The following is an 11,543-nucleotide window of genomic DNA, read 5'->3' as shown; positions in this document are numbered from 1 at the left end:
CGAGCCCACCTCGGCCGGCTTCAAATTCCCAAAGCACGAGCCTTTGCCAAACAGATTCCAAAGCGTGAGGCTACGCACCACACACCGAATCCAGAATATCCCAGCACACACTCCCGCCAAGGCTACCCCCGTCATTATCAACGGTGAGAAGAAGTGGGTGGGAGAGGGTGGCCATTTCTCTCTGATTCTCCTGCTAATTCCTGTCTCTCTGAGGTCATGACAAGAGTAGTTGACGTTCAAAGGGTTTGTTCTCCTGACAGGCAGCAAATGCTTCTTAGGAGGATGAAAATGGGGCATCGTGTTAGGCCATCGTCATGGGTCTTGGCCTCAAAGGCTTACAGGGAAGTGAAGAGAAGGTAAGCCTTAGAGGAAAGGGCAGCACAAAGGTGTTCTGTGTGTCCTGACACTTCCTGGCTCTCTGTGCCGTAGGCCAGGCAGTCAGGGTCTATTTTACGAATGAGGAGGTTGAATGTAACAGGTTTACTGAAAGGGTGTACCAGTTAGGATATGGACCAAGCTGTATAACAAACAGCCCCAGAACAGACAATAGCTTTGTCTCCCTCCATCCACGGCTTCACACACGCCCAGTGGCATCTCCTTCACCATCCCTTCCTGATGTTTCGAGTATGATCCCCAGAGCTTGTCAGTCATTTTCTTGTACGAGAACATAATTAAGATTCATTTCATCATTAAGACTCATTTTGGGGGTATCAATAAATCCAATCAAGTCCAAATCAGCTCCATGTTCTCACATCTAGTTCAACATTCTTTTACCTTGTCTCCCCCAAGTTCAGCCCAGTCCCATGGCTCAGGTAGTGGGGGGGACCTCAGTCTGTCCCTTTTCTCTCCTTTCCATCTCCCCCTCTCTAGGAATTGGGGCCTGAAAGGAGGGGTGGGGGCAGAGGAGACATTTCTACCTGGTTGGGAGGATTATAATCCAGGCTCTGTGGCAACAGCAAGACGCTAGCCCTCCGTCTGGAACCTCTGTGGGTTCTTTGGGGACCCACGTGAGTGCTGTCTGGCTGACCTCTTGTGACCTTCCAAGCCCTCCTCATCTCCTGCCCCCAAATCTCCACCCCATAGACTCTAACTTCTGGGGGTCGTCTCCTCCAGCAGGCTGCCTGCAGGAGTGGTGTCCCTGAAGGATGGCTCCAGCCTTCCACCCACTGCCTTCCTCAGTTTCCCTTGATCCACAAGGAAGTCGTCCTCCCTGTTGTATTAGTCAGCGCACAGGCAAAGCTGCTGTAACAAAGAGCCCCAAAATACAACAGCACACATACGGTGGACTTTCAACTCTCTTGGGACAATCTAGAGTTTGAGGGTGGTCCAAGGCAGGCCAGGGGCTCCACGCTATGAGGCTGCCCGAGGAACTGGGTTCATTCCATTGCGTCGCTCATCCACACCCAAGGGAATCACTTCCTTTTCAAGGGGGTCGCTGACAGCTTCATCCATCCCTTTCTTGCACGTCCTATTGACCACAGCCCAATCTCATGGCATACCTGCCACAAGCAGAGCTGGGGAAGTGGCCTCTAGCTGGTGACGCTGCTCAGCTGACCCTCAGGGGTCCTATCAGTAAGGATGATGGGGGCAATGACTCAACCCTATGGGAAAATTCAGAGTCTCTGCCACACTTACCCACAACTGAGGGGATCCGTGCAGGTGGCCCCTCTGCCTCTCTCTTCATTCTGCCATGGGGGCAGCTCCAGCCAGCCTCCAGTCCCCTGAATTTACAGCAGAGAAGCAGGTACCCGTGATTACGTTCATGTGTGACCCCCAGGTCCAGGGAATCCCAGACGAGCTCTCCCCGCCTTTACCCTCCCACCACTTTCTGAGCCCCCAGCGACCCTCAGCCACGATTCCACATCACAGAAATCATCACCCCCTGCTCCCTGCAGGCGCCCCAGGCTCTGAGCAGTTTTACTTCCCAACTTTGGCTTGGCCAGAAGAGACAGGATCACCTGCAATGTCACAGCACCCACTAACCGATGACCCCCAGGCACCCATTTTCCAGCCCCATTGAAGCTGGAGGTGGGTGATGGGGGTGACAGCTGGGGACATTCTGTTCTTTCAGTCAGACGGAACAAAGAGCCTCGCACCTCCCCAGAACACAGGGCTCTTATCACCTTGTCAGCTGCATGGCTTCAGCCAGATTCCTGAGACAATGAGAAAAGTCCCATCCGACACGCTGACGCACACAGCCCCGGGGACGCTTCTGGGCTTTCCTGCAATCTGACATGGACAGGCTCTGTGCATTGCCTGTGCTCTGAGAGCTTTGCAGAAGACAGTTGTCCTGTCCCCGTTTTGCAGACAGGAACCTGGTCCTCATGAGGGTAAAACCTGTGCCCAGGTCACGTGGGGAGAGGAGAAGATAAGGGATTCAAAGCCAGGTGACCGGTGGCTCAGAATGTAGCCCTGGATGGTCACCTCCCCACGGGTGGATCCGTGCAGAGCTCCCTCCTGCACCTCCGACCTCTAGTCCCTCCTGGCACGTCCAGCACCAGGTGCTGATGTTCTCTCCAAGGATTTCCCCAACCGCCCCTAAGTCCTCCCACCCCGTTCTTTGCCCCTGACCACTGGGCATCTCCAGAAACCCTCCGCCCCTGGCTTCTGGGGCCCAGCACTCAGCTCTCCCCCCGCTCCCCCTCCTCCAATGATGATGACAAGCACGTGACCCCCCGTAACTGCTAACTCTGCACATACTTCCCCAGTGACCATCACAGGATTCTCCCTGAACCCCCGGAGGTTAGGGAAGCGGCCCAAGCCCTGTCCCTGCTATGTCTCAGACCTCCGACCCTTCCTCTCACATCATTTCCATGGTCCAGCCCCCCTGACCTCTGCCCAAGCTTCTGTCCCCTCCCCAACCCCTGGACCTCCTACCCCATCAATCCGTCACCCTCATTGCTCCCAGGAAGCATCCTCAAGCACGGATCCAGGATCATCACTCCCTTGAAGGCTACCTCCTGTTTGGATGCTAAAGTCCTAACTCCTAGGTAAAAGTCAAAGCCCTCACATTTTGGACCCAACCTACCCTGCACTGTACATCTTCACTCCCTCCTCTACACATCCAGCACCCAGACCAGTGGATCTCAACTTGAGGAGCATGGGAAGCCCCTGGGGTAGCTTGTTAGCCCTATTTCGGGGGCCCACTCTCAGAGATTTAAAGCCAGCTGGTCTGGGGGGGTGCCAGGAATCTGCACGTGTAACCAGGTGACCTGAGCAGTCCTGACGAGGATCCTAAATGTGCCACGACATCCAGCCTCCCAGCCCTTACTCACACTGTCCTTTCTGCCTAGAACACCACCCCTCCTCTATCTGCCTGTCAGAGCAGCCCAAGTCTTCCTTCCAGTGACACCTCCTCCAGGAAGCTCTCCCCACACCCTGAGAGAGGATTACCGCCCCTTCCCTGTGTGTATCTCCGTGACGCTCTGCCCCGTGGCTATAGCCCTTAGGGCTGTCTGCCCGATGTGGGCATTATTCTCAAGTCATCTATTTTCCCCACTCAACCAAGAGCCGCTGAGGCAGGGACCACCTCATCCATCTATCCCGCCGTGTGCCGAGCCCGTGCAGGTGCTAATTCCTGTGGTGGGTGTGAGCGCGTGAAAGAGAGTCTCCAGTGGCCCGGGGCTCCTGGCCCTCCCTGCCACACCAAACTGCTGGGGATCCCTTGGCAGACACATCTGGCTTAAAAAGGAAATACACTGTTTCATGACTTAACTCTTTTTATTTTTAGAACCAGTGATTCATCTCCACCACAGGGGCTCCGCAGGCTGCTCTCGGGGGAGTGGGTTGAGGCCAAGTGGCTTCTCTCAAGACCAGGCCAGGCCGGGTAGGGGGCCAGGGGCTGGGCTGCTCTGCCCGCACCCGGGGGCCGATGCCTGGCTGAGTGGTGAGTTGGTCACTCCCACCCACCTGCTCCCCCAGAATAGAGCGTCTCAGGATACCCGGGATGCACCTGCAAAAGAGGCAGCTGGGCAGAGGGTGGCACCTGTCATGTCCCACCTGGGGAGCATGAGGCGGGGATGAAGGAGCTGCTTCTTGAGGTCTCAGCACCCTGTCCTGTTCCCCCCCACACACAGACTGGCTGCAGGGGACTGCCCTGCTGCTGCACCAGCCTAGCTGTGTCCTCCTCGCTAACCCGCCTCCTCCAGGGGAAGAACCTGGTGTCCGCCCCCCGCCTGTCTCCTCCATCTCTGGGGTCAGAAGAAATACCTGCTCCCCGGCTGCGCAGCCTTTTGGTAGGGAGGTAGGGAGGGCAGTTCTAGTGATGCCGTTGGTGCACAGACGGAGGGACCACACCCCCTTTGCCCTGCTTCCCCCCCTCCAGGTGCCCCTTCCCTACTCACCCCACTCTAAACACACAAGGCAACATCTGCTCCCTAAACGCCCCCCAGACCCTCATCCGTTGGCGCCCCCCTTGCTTCACTTTTCCAAGATGTGTAACCCGCCCATTTCTTCATTTGTTTCTTAACAAATACATGGTCATTAGAGAAAAAAATAGAAAATTCACAAAAACTGACGCAGGACAATAGGAAGAGTATGAGGAACGTGTTGCCAGTTGTGGCGAAAGCGGGGGTGACGGGCGGGAGAAGACATTTGTATTTGTTCACAAGCGCTCGGAATATCTCCAGACCAGATGCGAGAAACCCAGCCCAGCGGATGCATTTCGGGAGGGGGTCAGATAGCTGCGGGGAGAGGTGAGAAGCAGACTCGCTTTTCACAGGATGCCCTTCTGCACTTTTCAAGGAGGAGGGAGGAGAAGGAAGATGCCAAACCCAGGATGAGTCCCCAAGACCACCCTCACTTCTGACCCCAATTGCAGGTTTGCGGGGTCCCCCGGTTCTCAGTTTCCATCATTGGTTAGAAAGATTCCAAACTCAAGGAAAGCTGTTATACTCATAGTTGTGGTTTATTACGGCAAAAGGGGACAGATTAAAATCAGCCTCGGGCAGAGATGCACGAGGCAGAGTCCAAGAAAGCTCCACGCATGGAGCTCTGGTCCTCCTTCCCCGTGGAGTCAAGGATGACGCCAGCTCTTCCCAGCAGCGCACTCGGAGTATCGCCAACCAGGGATCCCCCTGAGCCTTGGTCTGCAGAGTTGTCACTGGGCTCCATGCCCCAGACACACTGGACCACTCATCAGTCCCCAGCCCTTCCGGAGGTAGAGCAGACACTGCATATGGTCCAGAGCCCCCATCCCAAGTCACATCCTTAGACTGTCTAACGTGGCCCCAGGTCCCAGGTAAACAAAGACACTCTTACCAGGCAGAACATTCCAAGGACCCGGAAATCCCTTCCCAGAAGCTGAGGGCAAAGACCAGAACTTTCTCTGGGTAGGTTCATTCGTTACTACCCAGAAGGTCTTAGAAATAGGATGACCAGCCATCCCAGTTTGCCCAAGACCTCCTGGTTTTAGCACTGAAATCCCATGTGCCCTGGAGCCCCCAGATCCCTTAGTCCTAAGACAGCTAGCCGCCCTGCATGTAAGCACCCCTCCACCCTCCCCACGAAAAGGTGGCGGCTGTGTTCTGTGCTGTCTTGGCTAAGATGCAAGAGTGCACAGCCCAGGAGGCCACTCCAGGGGAACCATCAGATTTTGTGCCGTGAAGGTCCACGTGCAGCCTCAGGTGCCACAGTGGTCATGGCCTCTCTAAGCCCCAGGCCACAAGCGTGGGCAGCAACGTGGCAAAGGTGCCAGCTTCTCCTGAAGGTCACCGGGCATCGAGGCAGGAAGCAAGAGAGATGGGCGCGGTGGGATTTCCCCTGGAGGGTCAGGTCTGAGATTCCTCGGCCCAGGCCTCTTCCTTCCTGGTGGCCAGGCTCATGTCCACAATAAATCTCACCTAGGGCACCTAAGGAAATAACAGAAACAGAAAAAAGGAAATAACTTGACCACCTACCGTGGCTAACACGTTGTCATGAAGTTTGCTCCTGGATATTTTGTTCTTTACGTTGCTGCTATAAATGGGAGTTTTCATGCCACCACGTCTCCTGATACATTGCTGTATGTGTGGTTTCGGCATATTGATTCAGACCCACCCACTTTACTGAACTCTGTTATCAATTGTTTTCATTGATTTTCCTTCGTTTTTCCGAGAAAGTCAGCCATCTCACTATAAATAATGATGCATCCTCTCCTTTCCAGTGTTCATACCTCTAATTTCTTCCTCTTTCTAATTGTGCTGGCTGTGCTTCCAGAACAAATTCAGACAGTCGTGACCATCTTCCTCCTGACTCCAGGTTTTGACAGAAAAGCTGCTGGTATTTCCCTGTTAATCATGATGTTACTTTTCCTGTTAAGAGAGAACTATTTTTTCAGGTTAAAAACATGTCAGTATATTACCTATTTCTGTTTTATTCAGAGTTTGAGATTGGATGTGAATGTTATCCAGATACCTTTGGAAATATATCAAAGGAAGTTATCAAAAAATTTTTTCTCTTTGGGGCTATTAATATGGTAAATTACGTTAACTGATTTTCTGATGTTCAACCATCCTTGCATTCCTGGAACACTCTCCACTTGGTCACCATGTTTTATCCCTTTAATATGATGCTTAATTCAGTGGTTTATATTTTTTCATCAATATTCTTAAGTGACACTGGTATGTGTTTTCTCTTTCTGTACTACCTTTGGTGGATTTGGGCATCAATGAATGTTTACTACGTTAAAAAGAAATGGGAACTGTCCTTCTTTTATGTGCTAGAGCAGTTTAAGTAGTGTTGTATCACCTGTTCTTTTTTGGCGTGATAAGGGGTCTTCCTCTGAGACATTCTGGACCTCTATGCTTTTATTTTTTTTTTTAAGGAGGGTAGACTTGGACAACTACTTGTTTCTCCAAGGGTAATACATTTGTGTAGATATTACATCTCTTGTGGGGTCATTTTTTATAAATTGTGTTCCCTATGTTTTCAAATTCTCAAAACCCTTCAAATACACCAGAACCTGTTTCCTGGGAATTGAGTTTTCCGTGTCTCTGTAGCTGTTTCCCCATAGGCTTTTTAATTTTGTGTGTGTTTTCTTCTCCTTTTTTCTTGATTGGGTTCGTTAATAATGTCTCTTTTATTGTTGGGTGTCTTCCCCTCAAAAACACCACTTAAAAATGGCTAAGATGGGGGCTTCCCTGGTGGCGCAGTGGTTGAGAGTCCGCCTGCCGATGCAGGGGACGTGGGTTCATGCCCCGGTCCGGGAGGATCCCACATGCCGCAGAGCGGCTGGGCCCGTGAGCCATGGCCGCTGAGCCTGCGCGTCCGGAGCCTGTGCTCTGCAACGGGAGAGGCCACAACAGTGAGAGGCCCGCGTACTGCAAAAAAAAAAAAAAAAAAAAAGGCTAAGATGGTAAATTTTATGTCGTGTATTTTAACACAATGAGGAAGAAGAAGAAGAGAGGAGGAGGAGGAGAAGAAAAGGAAAAGGAATGCCGAAGAAATGTTTAAAAAAAAAGAAAGAAAGAAATCCAGGATTTGGACACATTAGTTGATTCTATCCGTGTTGATACATTAATTTCCTCTCTTACCTTTATTTCTGCCTCTGTTTCTCTCAGCTTTGTGCCACTGTTCTTTTTTAAATTTATTGCGTCGTATGCTTCATCCATCAATTTTTATTCATGTTTATTAATAAAGGCGTTTAAGGCCATAACTTTTCCTCCAAGAATTGCTTTAGCTGCATCTCATAAGTTCTAGTATGCCGTAGTTACATTATCACTTAAGACCCCTCCTCCAGGAAGCTCCCTTCTGTGTTCCTATAACACACAATCCACTCACACACCGTAGCACTTTCACTACACTATGAAGGTCTGCTGCAGTGCTGTGCAATATAAAAGAAAAAAGAAATGTGAGCTACCTACGTAATTTTAAATTTTCTAGTAGCCACACTAAAATGCATTAAGAGAAACAGGTGAGATTAATTGTAATATTTTATTTAACCCAAGGTGTCCAAGATATTATCATTTTAACGTATAATCAGTAGAAAACCATTATTAATTAGATTTTACCTTATTTTCTGTGCCAAGCCTTCAAAATCTGGTGTGTGCTTTACACTCATAGGACAACTTAATTTACACTGGCCACAGCCGTAGTGGTTAATAGCCTCGTGTGCCTTGTGCAGGTCTAATACTCTAGTCTAGCTGCCCATTTCTTGCCTCCCAGACTGCAAGCTACCTGAAGAGCAGGAACTTCACTTTCAACATTGTATCCATGATGCCTCCCACGTTGTGAGGCTGTGAGCGCCCAGTGAGGCTTACTGAGTTAGTGACTCGCGCTACCCCTCCATTTATCCGTCTGCTACTCATCACTGTCATTCACTTAGCCATCAGCTATTCACAGTCTACCTTCCATGTGCTACCGTCTTTGTCTGTTGCTACCAGGTGTGAGTAAAGAAGCAGCTCCAGGTATCTCTAAGAAGGAATAAGTCTCTCTCATCCTTAGACTGTCTTACTGGAACAAATTCTTAGGAACCCCAAGGAACCATGAGAAGTTCCACCCTCTGACTCCAGGGTGGAGCTGCCAAGGACAGGTGAACACAGCTGATGTCTCTCAATGGCAGACAAATCTGGCACATAAGGATGCTACTGAAGACACACAGATACCCAAGATGGTGTCCTGGATAAAGACTGCAATGACTGCAAAGAAAGGCCAAGGAACCACGTCTCAGCATCTAGGGATGCCATGTGACCTAATTCTAGTTTATGGCATGTAAATTTAAGGGTTTCTGGGAAGCTTTGCCTCCCTGGTATAGATATCTGTCCCTCTCTATCACCCTTTTCTTTCTCTTCCTGCCTGGAATTCACTCAAGATGCCTGGGGTAGCTACAGCCTTCTTGTAACCATGAAAACCAAACCTTCATGCTAAGGATGGCAGAGCAGAACTATGGAAGGATCTGGGTCCTTGATGATATGGAACTGCCATACCACAACCTGGGGATGTCAGATGCCAGACTTCTTGCTACATGTAAAAGAAAAATGCAAAAAAGAAAAAAAAAAACTTCTCTTGTTTAAGTCACTGTTTGTCTACGTATCTGTTACTTGCAGCTGAATACAACCTCTGTCTATGTGGGACCGGGATACAGCCTCTCTTGACTCAGCTGCCGTGTTTCGAGTGGTCATGTGTCAGGAGGCTATAGACGGTTGATGTGTGGATGCAGAGGGCTTGTACTCTGATGAGTAATTCTGACAAAATTCTGACTAGTAATTTCATCAGTTACAAGTGACAGAAACCAATGTAAACTGGCTTAAGGAAAAGGAAAAAAAAAAAATCTACCAGTCAATGTAACTGGAAAGGGGTTCAAATAACGTTGGCAGAATCCCATCTTCTCCCATGGTTCCAGGCTGGCCACTTCCATCCCCTCTGCTGGACAACCCCAACAGGAGAGTATGTCCCCTCCCCAGTCCCAGCAAGAGCCCCCGGATTCTAGCTCGTGGACCAAATGGTGAACCTCAAATCTACATGCCCACGTGGACACGCAGGTCACACACACTCAGCCATGGGCCAGACTTGCGTGTGTCATGTGAACCTCTGACTTCTTCCTCCATCCAAGGGGCTGCTTTGCCCAGGACAGAGGGGTTTCTCAGGTCGTGGGACTTTTAGTTTTAAAACCTGGCAATACCAGGCAAACCTCCCTCCACTAGTACATGCTCATGACAGCGAATGTGATTCCTCTTCCTTAGAGAGATCAGCAAAATCATACGTGGTCATTTTAAAGAAAATCGGATGACATTTTCCCTAAAGAGAATGAGAACACCCCCTCCCCGAAGCTGGCGATCAAGAGCCCTTAGGACCCCGTGGCCAGTTGTCCTTACACAGGGGGACACGAGTGCTGCTTGGCCGCTGGCTATCACAACTGCCCAGAGGACAGCCATGCACCAGGCCTCAACGAATCCCGCCTGTGGTCCCTTCTGCCAGGATGCTGCAAGGCGGACGGCTCCCGGCTAAGGGGGGCCCAAGTGTCCACTCACGAACTCCAGCCCCCTAACGGCCACCTAAGACTCCAGGCTGACCCAAGTCCTTTTGGAATTCATGGCGTCTCCAGGCTCCGGCCTCCCAGGAACGTCTCAAATCAGCGGATGCTTCTCGGTCCGGGGGACTTGGCCGCTGGTGTTGCCAAAATCTCCCAGGTGATTCAGATCTGCTGCCGGGTCAGGAAGCACGAGCCACCACGTGCTGCCCCTTAAGTCAGGTGTGAACCGGCTGATGTGACAGGAGGGGGCACCCGTCCAGTCTCCCTGCCTGTCCGTCTTCTCAGGGGTGTCTCGGCCACACACTTTCCCAAAGGAACAGTGGGCCCTGGGTCCTGTGACCTCTCCATTAAATCGTCCTCCACATGTCCTGTAGTTTGCATCTTGTGGGGGGGATGGCTCACCCCACCCCTTACCTGACCCTCCTGATAACCTTCAGTGGGGGCTGGGGGCAGGCACTATTGCGTGCATCTAAGAGATGGGGAAAGAGAGTTTGCCCACGGTCAGCCAGAGCTGGACTTGAACTCAGAGTCTCATGTCTGTCTTGAGACCCTCCGAGTGGTCTCCTCTGGGGAAACCAGGGCACTGTCTGCGCTTACTCATCCCTGCAGGAGACTGAGTCAGAGGGTGGCTTTTGGTGGCAGGGCTGGCTTTGATGTGGTCACACCTGTCCTTGCAACCCCTCCACCAGCCCCTCTGGCTCACACCCGCCTCTCCCTGCAAACACATTATAAAGCATTGGAAGCAGAGAAAGTATTAAAGTAAGACCCACTCCCAGGATCACTCACTTCCACACAGGACACCAGACCTGGTGGAGAGACGGGCAGGGCCCCTCCATCCCCCAACGGGGGCGTGACCAGGACAGCCCTGGTCAGCCCAGGTGGGGCCGGTCCATCTCTGCCCCGTGGGCGGGATGCAGGGGGTGTCTCGCCTGCTCTGCTGCCCCTCCCTGTGACCCCCCTCAGCCCCAGGACAGGCCGTCTCTGGGACAGCGCCCTCCTGGAGGGACGGCCCTTGGGCGCCGGGAGCTTGAGGCCCCTGGCCGGCAGAGGCCCTAGTCCTCCTTGGGTTTGCGGGGCCGCCGCCGGGCCAGCCTATAATCGATGTAGGTCCCAAGGCAGGCCCAGAGAATGAAACGCGCCAGCAGGATGATGGCCAACACGAACATGAGCGGGTCGGGGCCCGCGCTCCCCCCGGACCAGGAGGCCATGCCGAGGGCAGGCGCGCCCCAGAGCGCAGTCCCCCACTGCGTGGTCAGCGTGTGGACCGGCCGAGCACCGGCTTCCAGGTCCAGGTCTGCCAAGTACCAGCCGTGCGGCCAGGAGCCTGGGCCGCGAGCTCAGTCCAGCCGGGGGTCTCCCACTCTGACCGAGCCCGTTCGCTCTGAGCCCCAAGCCAGGGGCCTCCCTGGCGGGAGAGGACAGATCGGGGACGGTGAGAAGCCTCCTTGGAGAAGAGGCCCCGCGCCATTCATCCCGAGCGGGCGGCTCTCGGGGCCGACAAGGGCCGCATTGTCAGGGCCCAGGCGGGAGGCCCCCCCTGCCCAGCGCTGACGTAATCTCCAAACGTCTCCGGCGGCAGCTGCTGGGCGAAGCT

The 11,543-nt window shown here is 52.6% G+C and overlaps 1 protein-coding gene across 1 annotated transcript; it reads right to left on the bottom strand.

Annotated features, from left to right (window-relative positions):
* Positions 1 to 11,001: 11,001 nt before the first annotated feature.
* SMIM38 (small integral membrane protein 38) lies at positions 11,002 to 11,157 on the bottom strand (the record flags this gene model as incomplete). The annotated part of the gene is made up of 1 exon (XM_082844448.1): positions 11,002 to 11,157. The coding sequence occupies one exon, from the start codon at positions 11,155 to 11,157 to the stop codon at positions 11,002 to 11,004; it is 156 nt and encodes a 51-aa protein (XP_082700574.1).
* Between the last annotated feature and the right edge of the window lie 386 nt (positions 11,158 to 11,543).

Source organism: Leucopleurus acutus (genome assembly GCF_964270905.1).
Source record: "Leucopleurus acutus genome assembly, chromosome: 8".
In the NCBI taxonomy this organism is placed as follows: Eukaryota; Metazoa; Chordata; class Mammalia; order Artiodactyla; family Delphinidae; genus Leucopleurus; species Leucopleurus acutus.
The sequence above is the reverse complement of the archived record's forward strand: the minus strand, read 5'-3'. Positions and strand labels throughout refer to the sequence as shown.